This window comes from Protopterus annectens, chromosome 13.part0 (assembly GCF_019279795.1).
Source record: "Protopterus annectens isolate FY-2018-M chromosome 13.part0, PAN1.0, whole genome shotgun sequence".
Taxonomy (NCBI): domain Eukaryota; kingdom Metazoa; phylum Chordata; order Ceratodontiformes; family Protopteridae; genus Protopterus; species Protopterus annectens.
The window spans coordinates 222,089,982-222,106,800 of NC_056747.1; the positions used below are offsets into that span (position 1 = coordinate 222,089,982).

Genomic DNA, 16,819 nt, shown 5'->3' on the forward strand with positions numbered 1-16,819 from the left:
GGCAGCAGAGCCCATGTCATAAGAATTACATTTTTTTTTCAAATTCCACATGCAAATGAGCATCAAATGTTTTCAACAAAATTAAAATCTGCTTTCCTTCACCCCCCCCCCCCCCAACCCCATGCTGGAAATGTTGCCTTCTGCACCATTTTTGCTGATTTAATCAAATGAGTCAATGAGTGCTGCACTTTGGGTAAGGGAAGTTGCCATGCAACAAACTCTGCAGAACAGAAAACACATCCAAAAGCTGAGTGCTGGATACAACACCATGTTACTGACCAACGCACAGTCACTCTGGTGTGTTTATTTTCATTTGCAGACAAACTTTAGAATAGATTTTTATACCCAACCTTAACGATAATCTTTGTTTCTTTTTTCTCATTTTCCGAGGAACCTTAAGAACATGTGCTATATAATATGAGCTTGCTCAGCCTAACTTTAATTGCTATTGACTTCAGTATGTGAAAATTTAGGTGAAAACTCATAACAGCTTTTTGATAGGTGAAATTTCCTTTTGAAGTTCTACAGGAACATCATAGCAATGTTTCTAGAAATAAGACATATAGCCCGTCCTTAATTCATATTGTTCCTGTAGTAGTCATAGAGGATGTGATGAATATATAGGGTATATATATATATATATATATATATATATATATATATATATATATATATATATATGTATATGGGAGCATCTACACATCCACAGTCTTGATACCAAACTGGCATATTTCCAGCACACTTTCCTATTTCCAGTTCTGGAGTCTAGTGATTATGTCATATCTGTAATACAACACCAACAACAGAATTAGACACCAGGAGCACCATAAATTTGTGGATTGAAAAGTTTATTAAACACTTAAAACGCTTAACTTGCTCACTGCATTTTTCGTTCAATATAGTACAGCTCAAGCTTAGTCTGCTGATAGCACATTCAGGAGTGCCCTGCATGACAGCCTTATGTGTTAATAGGCTGGTATCCCTATATTCATCGACAAAAGTTTTTAAATCTCATATCCCAACCAGCCTTTCATGCTGTGAAAGACTGTTTCTTGAGACACTGTTGTGTACTCTAAGATGCCCGCTTCTATAAAACAGTTGTTTTCCCTGAAACACAGTTTGATCTAGGTGGTTAACATGGTGAAGAACATCACACAGCAGTCCAACTTGTGGTCTCTTCATTATTCATGCAGGAGTGCTGATTATGCCACTTAAAGAGACAGTGCTCCTGGCTTGTCAACACTTGTTCTTTTACAAAGGCAGCCTTCTTGGAGTTAAACATTTACCGTAGGTGACTGGGATATCACAGGCACAGCAACCTAAAGAAAAAGGTTTTGTGTGTATGCCAAGGTTATGTTCTTATTGGAGAACAGTACCTTGAAAGTATATGCTGTGAAGAAATAGGCTAAAGTCATTTCTGTTTCAACCACTTCTATATGTTCAGTCATGGAAATATACATTTTTAAATAGAGAATGTCACATGTATAATGGTAAAGAAGGCACAAAGTCAATGAATACTAACAGCAAACAATGACTATGCATTTTAAACCTGACTTGGAAATGTTCTTGTTTAAATATAACTAAAAACACTCTCAGATTGTTTCCTCGTTCTTTTTCTTGGCAGCCTCTCTGATATCCAGGTTTTATGCATTTGCTATTCCACTGCTTTTTGTTGTTCTTCTCCCCATCTCTGTTTGGTGCTTATGTATGTCATAAACTGTCTTTGAAATATGTCTTTTTGTTTGTTTGTGTAGTGAGATGTGCTAGAATTAAATTTTTTAAATTTGGTATATGTATCATGGTTTATAGCTATATACCATGTTAAATTGCTTGTTTTCCCAAAATGCCTGGTTAGCTAAATGGGCATACAATTCCAAAAATCTTGGCTATGTCTATGTCATGATATTTCAACCATTGTCACTTAACATAGTACTAAAGAGAAGTTTGACATACGGGTGGGGTCTGAAAGCATGTAACTTCTCCTGTCTCTCTGGAGTAGTTTTGCTTTCTCTGAACAGTGCTAACTCCATAGTTACCACTAGCTGTTAACAATGACTCCTTGTAAGAAGACAGCAATTTTCTGTCCATTTCACCAGCCTTCTATAGCTGAATGTATGGCTGCCCCCAGGGGTTATATTCTAATTGCCAACATGAACTTTTCCTGTCAGGCATATGGAAGTCTGCTTTGGATGACAAGCATACCTCTCGGCATCTTAGCATAAGAAATCTGGAGAAAGCCTAAGATCATTTATTTATTTGTATTTGTTTACCGAGATAGTACACCGATCTCATTGGACCATCTGCAAGCACAGCTCGGGTGAATAGGATCACATAAATTAACAAAACATATTTACAGATGTAATAATGATAATAATAACAGGGGAGAGAGTCCCCAAAATAGGGACAGATTTTAAATATTGCATAGACTTAGAAAGTTGCTAGAATAAGAAGGATTGTGCCAGCATGCATTTACTTGAAGGATATGAAGTCTGATACTCAAATGTATATCATAATTTAGTAACTTCAGTCCTTAGTGATTTGATAGAAAATTACAAATTTTATGTCAAACAAACCAAATATATCATGCAAAAATATGGACATTCTGCGGAAATCTGGACAGTTGAGAGGTATGAAATTCCCTCTCATCCTTAACCAGTTTTGGAAAAGAGCCCATGTTTCCAGAGTTAAAAATAGTAAATTTTCTTTTCAGATTATGAACTCGTGCCTAATAACCTGCAAGTACCAGGTGTAGGGCTTTGCAACTGGGTATTGTTAATTACTTGCTCAGTACTTTCATGGAGCCTTCTTCTTTTACAGCCTCTTTTCACTGTTTTGTACATAATGTTTCCATGTTCCCAAGATGCTTAATGACATCAGTTCCTCTGCTGAATGAGCAGCATTGAATGAAGAAACTGACAGCAGAGAATGCGCACAAAAGAAATCTGTAAATAGTGCAGACAAGTGAAAAACAACAATATGTTGATCTGCCTTCTGTTTTCCCAACATCTGTCATAAATAATTGAACAAAAAGCACTTAGAGGCTGAGAAAATGAAGAGCTCTGAAAAGGAGTTTAGTATTCAGTCATACTCACATTTGTGCACACACAAATGAAAATTGTTTCCTGTTACATTTAAGGATTAATTGTCCCTTACTCTGTATGATCAGTCTCCAAGGTAACAACAGGTCTGACACAGTTATAGTGTTCACGTAATCAGAGCTGAGTCAGGGGTAGCAAAGCACGAGCCCTATTGTAAGTAAGCTTCTATATATATCACTTTGACACATACAGATGGGGACTTGAGATACAGAATGACACAATGATGTATTTAATAATTAAAAAAATTCACTGAAACCCTAGGAATTGCACAAAACAGTTGTAGCATCATGTCAGAAGACCATGCATGTCAGAAGATGTATACCTAAAACTGACCATGTTGGGGTGCATAGCTGTACTGGGCACCTTTGTGTGGTTAAAAAGTTGATCCTTCAGTATAAAGTAAAGGTGCTTTCCCACTTGTTGGGTACTTCTGCAGTTGTAGCACACATGACGTTGTGACCATTACCTGTAAGGGAGTGCTCCTTAAAATGCAGATTTTAGTAGCAGAGGAGAAACAATTTGCCAAGCTGTACAGAACAAAATGTCTGGACAGAACTAGATTTTCCAGTGATGCTGGGAAACCAGTGCCTTTCAACTCATTTAGGTTGCTTCTGTTACCTGAGATGTGTACTAGGTGTGAATAGGCAGGGAGAGGACAGTAGGGAAACCAACTTATTTGTCTGCATTAATGCACATTCAGCATTCCCAGTGAACTTATTTGTCAGCATTAATGCACATTCAGCATTCCAGGCCGAAAATAAGAAAAAATGATGCCAGTCCTAAATAAAGGTATTATGTCAGCTTTAAACAGAAAACTTGTAGTACCATCAGACAAGCTGGAGGTGAAGAATGAGAGAGATGATTGTATAAAGGGAGATATTAAGAGAATGTACTAACTTATGCACACAGAACGCTGGGGAATATAAGAATGGCAGACTGTAACAGCACAAAATACATCATGATAAAGTGTAACCCAAATATATACCCTACATGCAATACATGGCAGTATATTATTTCTGTTTTGAATTAAACAGGAGTCCTTAAAGAGTTCATCCTTACCATAACATAGTGTCGTTGCATCTCTGTCTTTTCACCGGCTAGTTTCTCACATTCTAACTTCAGGCTGTAGAGAGAAATTCACAAATTAGTAAAGGAGGAATCAGAGCTCCCAAATGTATTTCAGTATTTATGTTTCCCCACTTCCTGATTGCAGGTTGCTCACCCTTCTCAGGAAATCTCATCTAACGTTTACAGCTTATTCTTTGAGTGCAGAGTTCGTGTCCCTAAATTACTGCCAAACAGTGAATCACTATCACAGTATGAGTCTGACATGTCACATGCCGGAGATCTGTCCTCCTCATGGTCCTTTACACAACATTCTTACAATTCTTCTAAACTGCTATGCATATGGAGGTTGCAGGGTCAGTGGATATTTATCTTAACACCATGCTGTCCTGTGTTGGAGGTCTGTAGTACCTACTAGAACTTCCTTACACAGTAGCAGTTGATCAAATATTCTGATCACCTCCCTGGAAGAACAAGAATTCTGTATCCATTTATGAACTCAAATCACTAGTAATGCAATGAGAAATCCTGCCAGCACCTCCACAGTCCTGTTTCTGTTGCCATACTTCATCTAAATGTTTCTTTTCCAAAGTTATTCTTTTATTCCCTTTGCCTTTCTTACATTGTCTGTCCTGCTGCACTAGTGCATTTGGTTTATTCTGTAACCTTTTTACATTTAACAACAGTGACTCAATGCACCTATGTCCATACTGATCTACAGTAATTCTATAGGCTCTGGGTCAACTCTGAGCAAGGCAAACATACTCCTAGGACCAAATCTCCATAATCTGTCTGCATAATAAATTTAAATGACTACAAGACACATGACTAACTTCTAGCCTGGGAAATAATGATAATGTGAGACCAGGGCCCCTCTCCACATTAGTCTAAGTTTACCATCAATTTTAACTGCCATAACAACTGAGCATATTCAAGCTTCTCACCCCAATGGTCACTCCTAGGGTGTCTATCAACCTTTATTTAAACCATAAATAAAAATTCCTTAAAATCAATATAGACAACTGAATGTTTGCACAGTGCATTTTTTCAAACAAACCCTTCTAATGTCATACAAATGTTCTGTAATACACTCTTGAAGGATCCTTTAAGTCTTTTCTATTTAAAAGCTCATGCAAGTCTAACACACTGCAACATGTATCACACCCTTTATAGGAAAATTATAATAAACTTTAGCTCTAAATTTGTAACTGCCCAGTGAACAGACATCACTGCTTATTATGTACTTACATATACTACAGGACTGGCATTTAAATGTAACTATATTATTATGGGGGGGGGGGGCAAACATTTTCTTCTTATACTGCACACAACTTTTTAAATTAGGCCCCCATTTAAAAGTAAAAGACGGGGAACATACCATCTTATTTTTAATAAAATAATCTACCTGTAGTAAAGGCCAAGTCTTCCTAATACTGGCAGTAGTAGCATGCCAGTCATTGCTAATCATTAATATCATATTTCTGGAAAAGGCACATCTATTACTAAAAGAATCAGTGTAATAATGCTATGGTTACATTTTAAAACAATTTAATTTTGTAATTCATTGAGCATATAACCTGGATATGCTTTTTCTACAAACATATTTTTGAGTTTGTATAGTTCTTTCAAAAACACATTTTCATCCATAACCATATGGGCCAGTTTTACCATCTGGCCCTTAACAAGGTCTCTCTTCTAGTGGAAAGGATAACAGTTGTTGTAATATAGAATGATTTGGAATAAGTTGGTTCACAATAAAAATTAGATTGTAAAAAAATGCATTATCCTTATATAGAGTGATGTCCAAATAATTTACACTTGAAAAGTTAAATGGAAAGGAAAATTAAAAAAATCAGTACAATAGAATATAATTCCAGTGTAACACTAAGCAAAACTACATAATTGATCCTCTTCATGCCCTACTGTGGACACAGGGGGGCTCTAAGACCCAACCTTCAGCAATCTACATAGATAGGAGATTAAACGTCTTTGTTCCAAATATACATATTTACTTAAGGATTCATGGCATTCTTGCATTGTGTTACACCTGAACTGTATTCACCTGACTTAGTATTTTCAACAGTTAATGTTATTGACTTGTTTACAGTGATACCTCACAATCTAAGTTTATCTTGTTTCACTGAAGTTTTATTATGTAAGGAAAGTTTAACAAGCACAGATATTAAGTCGATTACATTATTTTTGGAATTAGTTTTAAACAATAATTTTATTTATTCTGAAGGCAAAAACTATCCCCAAAATTCAATCCAGGTGTCGCCCATGGGGGCATCATGTGCCCTCATGTTTTTCAGTATAGTTATTTGGTTCTGGGAGAAAGAGTATATCATTAATTCTATATATGCCAGGTACTGGAAATACTAGACAGGTTTTTGGATGACATATGTATTTTTTGAAAGGGTCCTGTAGAACTAATGGATGAGTTTATTACATATAATTCAACAACTGATTTTTTAACGTGTACTTTTCTTGTTAACTATTCAAGTGTAAATTATTTGGACATCAGTCTATATAAGAAAAGTGAATGTTTACAAATAAATATTTATTGTAAACTAATATATTCCGATTCCTTCTTCTGTTACAACAGCTGTCACCCTTACCACCAGAAGATAGGCCTTGTTAAGGGCCAGATGGTAAGACTGGTCTGTATGGCTACGGATGAAAACATCTTTTTAAAATAATTATTTAAACTCAAAAAGATGTTTTTAGAAAGAGCATATCCTAGTTCTATGCTCAATGAATTGCATAGTGAAATATTTTAAAATGAAATAATGGCATTATTACCATGATTTTGGGAGTAACAGAAAATGGTACTGCTTGTACTGATTCTAACAGATGTGATTTTTCCAGGAATATGGTATTAATATGCAACAATAACTGCCATGCTATTACTGCCAGCATTAGGAGGAACTGGTCTTTACAACAGGTAGATCATTCTATAAAAAATAAAACAGAATGTTCCCTGTCTTTTATTTTTAAACAGTGGCCTAATTTAAAAAATCTTGTGTAGTATACGAAAAAAGATTTTCCCCCACATAACATGATGGGTGCATTTAAATGTCAGTCCTGTAATGTATGAAGTACATATTAAATAGTGAAGTCTGTACACTGGGCAATTACAAATTTAGAGCTAAAGGTTATAGGATATGATATATGCTGCACTGTGACAGACATGCACAAGCTTTTTTGTGGGAAAGACTGAAAGAACCCTTTGAGAACAAATAAATGAAGATGTATATGACATTAGAAGAGATTATTTAAAAAATGTATTATACAAACATCCAATTGTCTGTGTTTGTTTTAAGGAATTTTTATTTACTGTTTAAGAAAAAGGTTGATAGATGCCCTATGGGTGGTCACTGAGTTGAGAAGCATGATTATGCTGAGTTACTGCCAAACCAGGAATAAATGAAAATGTTTCATTCACTACTTTATTTAAGCCACATGCAACTAAGCTGAATTTAAACTTGTTTAAATTTATGTACAAATATTTGTTTTATGCAACTATGACATATGCGTCTTTAAATTTTTAACTGACTTTGATTAAGTCATGTAACTGTTTGTTATTTAAGTGTATCTACCCCCAGATATGTATTTCTGAATAAGTATTTCATTGTTACAGATAAAAGCACTTAACTTGAGCTTTGTTAATAAAGTCCTGTTGCTTTTCACCATAGAATTGTTTTACACCTTGTTCTTGGATTCTCACTTTCAATATGGAGTAAAGCCATAGCTCCTCTCCAGATTACTCTCAGTATGGAGTGAGGCCATTGCCACTCTTTAGATTACTCTCAGTATACAGTGAGGCCATTGTCACTCTCCAGGTTACTCTGAGTATGGAGTGAGGCCATGGCCTCTCTGCAGTTTACACTCAGTATAGAGTCAGGCTTGGCCGCTCTCCACACCACTCTCAGTATGGAGTGAGGCCATGGCCTCTCTTCAGATTACTCTCAGTATAGACTCAGGCATAGCTGTTCTCCACACTACTCTCAGTTTGGAGTGAGACCACAGCCCCTCTGCAGATTACTCTCAGTATAGAGTCAGGCATGGCCGCTCTCCACACTACTCTCAGTATAGAATGAGGCCATGGCCTCTCTTCAGATTACTCTCAATATAGAGTCAGGCATGGCCGCTCTGCACACTACACTCAGTATGGAATGAGGCCACAGCCCCTCTGCAGATTACTCTCAGTATAGAGTCAGGCATGGCTGCTTTCCACACTACTATCAGTAAGGAGTGAGGCCATGGCCTCTCTTCAGATTACTCTCAGTATAGAGTCAGGCATGGCCGCTCTCCACACTACTCTCAGTATGGAGTGAGGCCATGGCCTCTCTTCAGATTTCTCTCAGTATAGAGTCAGGCATGGCCGCTCTACACACTACTCTCAGTATGGAGTAAGGCCATGGCCTCTCTTCAGATTACTCTCAGTATAGAGTGAGGCATGGCCGCTCTCCACACTATTCTCAGTATGGAGTGAGGCCACAGCCCCTCTGCAGATTACTCTCAGTACAGAGTCAGGCATAGCCGCTCTCCACACTATTCTCAGTATGGAGTGAGGCCATGGCCTCTCTTCAGATTACTCTCAGTATAGACTCAGGCATAGCTGTTCTCCACACTACTCTCAGTTTGGAGTGAGACCACAGCCCCTCTGCAGATTACTCTCAGTATAGAGTCAGGCATGGCCGCTCTCCACACTACTCTCAGTATAGAATGAGGCCATGGCCTCTCTTCAGATTACTCTCAATATAGAGTCAGGCATGGCCGCTCTGCACACTACACTCAGTATGGAATGAGGCCACAGCCCCTCTGCAGATTACTCTCAGTATAGAGTCAGGCATGGCTGCTTTCCACACTACTATCAGTAAGGAGTGAGGCCATGGCCTCTCTTCAGATTACTCTCAGTATAGAGTCAGGCATGGCGCTCTCACACTACTCTCAGTATGGAGTGAGGCCATGGCCTCTCTTCAGATTTCTCTCAGTATAGAGTCAGGCATGGCCGCTCTACACACTACTCTCAGTATGGAGTAAGGCCATGGCCTCTCTTCAGATTACTCTCAGTATAGAGTGAGGCATGGCCGCTCTCCACACTATTCTCAGTATGGAGTGAGGCCACAGCCCCTCTGCAGATTACTCTCAGTACAGAGTCAGGCATAGCCGCTCTCCACACTATTCTCAGTATGGAGTGAGGCCATGGCCTCTCTTCAGATTACTCTCAGTATAGAGTCAGGCATGGCCGCTCTCCACACTACTCTCAGTATGGAGTGAGGCCATGGCCTCTCTTCAGATTACTCTCAGTATAGAGTCAGGCATGGCCGCTCTCCACACTACTCTCAGTATGGAGTGAGGCCATGGCCTCTCTTCAGATTACTCTCAGTATCGAGTCAGACATGGCCGCTCTCCAGACTACTCTCAGTATGGAATGAGGCCACAGCCCCTCTGCAGATTACTCTCAGTATAGAGTCAGGCATGGCCGCTCTCCACACTACTCTCAGTATGGAGTGAGGCCACAGCCTCTCTGCAGATTACTCTCAGTATAAAGTCAGGCATGGCCGCTCTCCACAATACTCTCGGTATGCAGTGAGGCCATGGCCTCTCTGCAGATTACTCTCAGTATAGAGTCAGGCATGGCCGCTCTCCACACTACTCTCAGTATGGAGTGAGGCCACAGCCTCTCTGCAGATTACTCTCAATATAGAGTCAGGCATGGCCGCTCTCCAGACTACTCTCAGTATGGAGTGAGGCTACAGCCTCTCTGCAGATTACTCTCAGTATAGAGTCAGGCATGGCCGCTCTCCCCGCTACTCTCAGTATGGAATGAGGCTACAGCCCCTCTGCAGATTACTCTCAGTATAGAGTCAGGCATGGCCGCTATCCACACTACTCTCAGTATGGAGTGAGGCCACAGCCTCTCTGCAGATTACTCTCAGTATAGAGTCAGGCATGGCCGCTCTCCACACTACTCTCAGTATGGAGTGAGGCCACGGCCCCTCTGCAGATTACTCTCAGTATATAGTCAGGCATGGCCGCTCTCCACACTACTCTCAGTATGGAGTGAGGCCACAGCCCCTCTGCAGCTTACTCTCAGTATAGAGTCAGGCATGGCCGCTCTCCACACTACGCTCAGTATGCAGTGAGGCCACAGCCCCTCTGCAGATTACTCTCAGTATAGAGTCAGGCATGGCCGCTCTCCACACTACTGTCAGTATGGAGTGAGGCCACAGCCCCTCTGGAGATTACTCTCAGTATAGAGTCAGGCATGGCCACTCTCCACACTACTCTCAGTATGGAGTGAGACCACAGCCCCTCTCCACACTACTCTCAGTATGGAAGGAGACCACAGCCCCTCTGCAGATTACTCTCAGTATAGAGTCAGGCATGGCCACTCTCCACACTACTCTCAGTATGGAATGAGGCCACAGCCCCTCTGCAGATTACTTTTAGTATAGAGTCAGGCATGGCCGCTCTCCACACTACTCTCAGTATGGAATGAGGCCATTGCCCCTCTGCAGATTACTCTCAGTATAGAGTCAGGCATGGCCTCTCTCCACACTACTCTCAGTATGGAATGAGGCCACAGCCCCTCTGCAGATTACTTTTAGTATAGAGTCAGGCATGGCCGCTCTCCACACTACTCTCAGTATGGAATGAGGCCATAGCCCCTCTGCAGATTACTCTCAGTATAGAGTCAGGCATGGCCTCTCTCCACACTACTCTCAGTATGGAGTGAGGTCACAGCCCCTCTGCAGATTACTCTCAGTATAGAGTCAGGTATGGCTGCTCTCCACACTACTCTCAGTATGGAGTGAGGCCACAGCCCCTCTACAGATTACTCTCAGTATAGAGTCAGGCATGGCCACTCTCCACACTATTCTCAGTATGGAGTGAGGCCATGGCCTCTCTGCAGATTACTCTCAGTATGCAGTCAGGCATGGCTGCTCTCCACACTACTCTCAGTATGGAGTGAGGCCACAGCCCCTCTGCAGATTACTCTCAGTATAGAGTCAGGTATGGCCGCTCTCCACACTACTCTCAGTATGGAGTGAGGCCATGGCCCCTCTGCAGATTACTCTCATTATAGAGTCAGGCATGGCCGCTATCCACACTACTCTCAGTATGGAGTGAGGCCACAGCCTCTCTGCAGATTACTCTCAGTATAGAGTCAGGCATGGCCGCTCTCCACACTACTCTCAGTATGGACTGAAGCCATGGCCCCTCTGCAGATTACTCTCAGTATAGAGTCAGGCATGGCCGCTCTCCACACTACTCTCAGTATGGAGTGAGGCCACAGCCCCTCTGCAGCTTACTCTCAGTACAGAGTCAGGCATGGCCACTCTCCACACTACTCTCAGTATGGAGTGAGGCCACAGCCTCTCTGCAGATTACTCTCAGTATAGAGTCAGGCATGGCCACTCTCCACACTAGTCTCAGTATGGAGTGAGGCCACAGCCCCTCTGCAGATTACTCTCAGTATAGAGTCATTTATGGCCGCTGTCCACACTGCACTCAGTAAGGAGTGAGGCCACAGCCCCTCTGCAGATTACTCTCAGTATAGAGTCAGGCATGGCCGCTCTCCACACTACTCTCAGTATGGAGTGAGGCCACAGCCCCTCTGCAGATTACTCTCAGTATAGAGTCAGGCATGGCCGCTCTCCACACTACTCTCAGTATGGAATGAGGCCACAGCCCCTCTGCAGATTACTCTCAGTATTGAGTCAGGCATGGCCACTCTCCACACTACTCTCAGTATGGAATGAGGCCACAGCCCTCTGCAGGTTGCTCTCAGTATAGAGTCAGGCATGGCCGCTCTCCACACTACTCTCAGTATGGAGTGAGGCCATGGCCTCTCTTCAGATTACTCTCAGTATAGAGTCAGGCATGGCCGCTCTCCACACTACTCTCAGTATGGGTGAGGCCACAGCCCCTCTGCAGCTTACTCTCAGTATAGAGTCAGGCATGGCCGCTCTCCACACTACGCTCAGTATGCAGTGAGGCCACAGCCCCTCTGCAGATTACTCTCAGTATAGAGTCAGGCATGGCCGCTCTCCACACTACTGTCAGTATGGAGTGAGGCCACAGCCCCTCTGGAGATTACTCTCAGTATAGAGTCAGGCATGGCCACTCTCCACACTACTCTCAGTATGGAGCGAGACCACAGCCCCTCTCCACACTACTCTCAGTATGGAAGGAGACCACAGCCCCTCTGCAGATTACTCTCAGTATAGAGTCAGGCATGGCCACTCTCCACACTACTCTCAGTATGGAATGAGGCCACAGCCCCTCTGCAGATTACTTTTAGTATAGAGTCAGGCATGGCCGCTCTCCACACTACTCTCAGTATGGAATGAGGCCATAGCCCCTCTGCAGATTACTCTCAGTATAGAGTCAGGCATGGCCTCTCTCCACACTACTCTCAGTATGGAGTGAGGTCACAGCCCCTCTGCAGATTACTCTCAGTATAGAGTCAGGTATGGCTGCTCTCCACACTACTCTCAGTATGGAGTGAGGCCACAGCCCCTCTACAGATTACTCTCAGTATAGAGTCAGGCATGGCCACTCTCCGCACTATTCTCAGTATGGAGTGAGGCCATGGCCTCTCTGCAGATTACTCTCAGTATGCAGTCAGGCATGGCTGCTCTCCACACTACTCTCAGTATGGAGTGAGGCCACAGCCCCTCTGCAGATTACTCTCAGTATAGAGTCAGGTATGGCCGCTCTCCACACTACTCTCAGTATGGAGTGAGGCCATGGCCCCTCTGCAGATTACTCTCATTATAGAGTCAGGCATGGCCGCTATCCACACTACTCTCAGTATGGAGTGAGGCCACAGCCTCTCTGCAGATTACTCTCAGTATAGAGTCAGGCATGGCCTCTCTCCACACTACTCTCAGTATGGAGTGAGGTCACAGCCCCTCTGCAGATTACTCTCAGTATAGAGTCAGGTATGGCTGCTCTCCACACTACTCTCAGTATGGAGTGAGGCCACAGCCCCTCTACAGATTACTCTCAGTATAGAGTCAGGCATGGCCACTCTCCACACTATTCTCAGTATGGAGTGAGGCCATGGCCTCTCTGCAGATTACTCTCAGTATGCAGTCAGGCATGGCTGCTCTCCACACTACTCTCAGTATGGAGTGAGGCCACAGCCCCTCTGCAGATTACTCTCAGTATAGAGTCAGGTATGGCCGCTCTCCACACTACTCTCAGTATGGAGTGAGGCCATGGCCCCTCTGCAGATTACTCTCATTATAGAGTCAGGCATGGCCGCTATCCACACTACTCTCAGTATGGAGTGAGGCCACAGCCTCTCTGCAGATTACTCTCAGTATAGAGTCAGGCATGGCCGCTCTCCACACTACTCTCAGTATGGACTGAAGCCATGGCCCCTCTGCAGATTACTCTCAGTATAGAGTCAGGCATGGCCGCTCTCCACACTACTCTCAGTATGGAGTGAGGCCACAGCCCCTCTGCAGCTTACTCTCAGTACAGAGTCAGGCATGGCCACTCTCCACACTACTCTCAGTATGGGTGAGGCCACAGCCTCTCTGCAGATTACTCTCAGTATAGAGTCAGGCATGGCCACTCTCCACACTAGTCTCAGTATGGGTGAGGCCACAGCCCCTCTGCAGATTACTCTCAGTATAGAGTCATTTATGGCCGCTGTCCACACTGCACTCAGTAAGGAGTGAGGCCACAGCCCCTCTGCAGATTACTCTCAGTATAGAGTCAGGCATGGCCGCTCTCCACACTACTCTCAGTATGGAGTGAGGCCACAGCCCCTCTGCAGATTACTCTCAGTATAGAGTCAGGCATGGCCGCTCTCCACACTACTCTCAGTATGGAATGAGGCCACAGCCCCTCTGCAGATTACTCTCAGTATTGAGTCAGGCATGGCCACTCTCCACACTACTCTCAGTATGGAATGAGGCCACAGCCCCTCTGCAGATTGCTCTCAGTATAGAGTCAGGCATGGCCGCTCTCCACACTACTCTCAGTATGGAGTGAGGCCATGGCCTCTCTTCAGATTACTCTCAGTATAGAGTCAGGCATGGCCGCTCTCCACACTACTCTCAGTATGGAGTGAGGCCACAGCCCCTCTGCAGCTTACTCTCAGTATAGAGTCAGGCATGGCCGCTCTCCACACTACGCTCAGTATGCAGTGAGGCCACAGCCCCTCTGCAGATTACTCTCAGTATAGAGTCAGGCATGGCCGCTCTCCACACTACTGTCAGTATGGAGTGAGGCCACAGCCCCTCTGGAGATTACTCTCAGTATAGAGTCAGGCATGGCCACTCTCCACACTACTCTCAGTATGGAGCGAGACCACAGCCCCTCTCCACACTACTCTCAGTATGGAAGGAGACCACAGCCCCTCTGCAGATTACTCTCAGTATAGAGTCAGGCATGGCCACTCTCCACACTACTCTCAGTATGGAATGAGGCCACAGCCCCTCTGCAGATTACTTTTAGTATAGAGTCAGGCATGGCCGCTCTCCACACTACTCTCAGTATGGAATGAGGCCATAGCCCTCTGCAGATTACTCTCAGTATAGAGTCAGGCATGGCCTCTCTCCACACTACTCTCAGTATGGAGTGAGGTCACAGCCCCTCTGCAGATTACTCTCAGTATAGAGTCAGGTATGGCTGCTCTCCACACTACTCTCAGTATGGAGTGAGGCCACAGCCCCTCTACAGATTACTCTCAGTATAGAGTCAGGCATGGCCACTCTCCGCACTATTCTCAGTATGGAGTGAGGCCATGGCCTCTCTGCAGATTACTCTCAGTATGCAGTCAGGCATGGCTGCTCTCCACACTACTCTCAGTATGGTGTGAGGCCACAGCCCCTCTGCAGATTACTCTCAGTATAGAGTCAGGTATGGCCGCTCTCCACACTACTCTCAGTATGGAGTGAGGCCATGGCCCCTCTGCAGATTACTCTCATTATAGAGTCAGGCATGGCCGCTATCCACACTACTCTCAGTATGGAGTGAGGCCACAGCCTCTCTGCAGATTACTCTCAGTATAGAGTCAGGCATGGCCGCTCTCCACACTACTCTCAGTATGGACTGAAGCCATGGCCCCTCTGCAGATTACTCTCAGTATAGAGTCAGGCATGGCCGCTCTCCACACTACTCTCAGTATGGAGTGAGGCCACAGCCCCTCTGCAGCTTACTCTCAGTACAGAGTCAGGCATGGCCACTCTCCACACTACTCTCAGTATGGAGTGAGGCCACAGCCTCTCTGCAGATTACTCTCAGTATAGAGTCAGGCATGGCCACTCTCCACGCTAGTCTCAGTATGGAGTGAGGCCACAGCCCCTCTGCAGATTACTCTCAGTATAGAGTCATTTATGGCCGCTGTCCACACTGCACTCAGTAAGGAGTGAGGCCACAGCCCCTCTGCAGATTACTCTCAGTATAGAGTCAGGCATGGCCGCTCTCCACACTACTCTCAGTATGGAGTGAGGCCACAGCCCCTCTGCAGATTACTCTCAGTATAGAGTCAGGCATGGCCGCTCTCCACACTACTCTCAGTATGGAATGAGGCCACAGCCCCTCTGCAGATTACTCTCAGTATTGAGTCAGGCATGGCCACTCTCCACACTACTCTCAGTATGGAATGAGGCCACAGCCCCTCTGCAGATTGCTCTCAGTATAGAGTCAGGCATGGCTGCTCTCCACACTACTCTCAGTATGGAGTGAGGCCACAGCCCCTCTGCAGATTACTCTCAGTATAGAGTCAGTCATGGCCGCTCTCCACACTACTCTCAGTATGGAGTGAGGCCACAGTCCCTCTGCAGATTACTCTCAGTATAGAGTCAGGCATGGCCGCTCTCCACACTACACTCAGTATGGAGTGAGGCCACAGCCCCTCTACAGATTGCTCTCAGTATAGAGTCAGGCATGGCCGCTCTCCACACTACTCTCAGTATGGAGTGAGGCCATGGCCTCTCTTCAGATTACTCTCAGTATAGAGTCAGGCATGGCTGCTCTCCACACTACTCTCAGTATGGAGTGAGGCCACAGCCCCTCTGCAGATTACTCTCAGTATAGAGTCAGGCATGGCCGCTCTCCACACTACTCTCAGTATGGAGTGAGGCCACAGCTCCTCTGCAGATTACTCTCAGTATAGAGTCAGGCATGGCCGCTCTCCACACTACTCTCAGTATGGAGTGAGGCCACGGCCTCTCTGCAGATTACTCTCAGTATAGAGCCAGGCATGGCCGCTCTCCACACTACTCTCAGTATGGAGTGAGGCCACAGCCCCTCTGCAGATTATTCTCAGTATAGAGTCAGGCATGGCCGCTCTCTGCACTACTCTCAGTATGGAGTGAGACCACAGCCCCTCTGCAGATTACTCTCAGTATAGAGTCAGGCATGGCCGCTCTCCACACTACTTTCAGTATGGAGTGAAGCCACAGCCCCTCTGCAGATTACTCTCAGTATCTGCACATGCTGCAGTGATCCCATTTTTTCCTATTTAGGATCTTTGCATTTTAACATTACAGCTCATTGGACTCTGTCTGCATTCTGTGATCAGTTGTATGTTTAAGTGCCTTTTTGCTTAAATTCACTGATTTTAAATACTGTCAAACTGGTGCCAGAAACTCTGTCCACACTCTGTGCTGAATGAGACTTGA

At 44.3% G+C, this 16,819-nt stretch overlaps 1 protein-coding gene across 3 annotated transcripts in view; it reads right to left on the bottom strand.

The window, feature by feature from the left end:
* LOC122787177 (transducin-like enhancer protein 4) overlaps positions 1–16,819 on the bottom strand; it is a 728,148-nt gene that overhangs the window by 596,227 nt on the left and 115,102 nt on the right. For all 3 annotated transcript variants that reach the window (XM_044053755.1, XM_044053754.1, XM_044053756.1), the window contains exon 3: positions 4,158–4,221. In XM_044053755.1, coding sequence (XP_043909690.1) covers positions 4,158–4,221 — 64 coding nt within the window. The remainder of the gene's footprint in view (positions 1–4,157; positions 4,222–16,819) is intronic.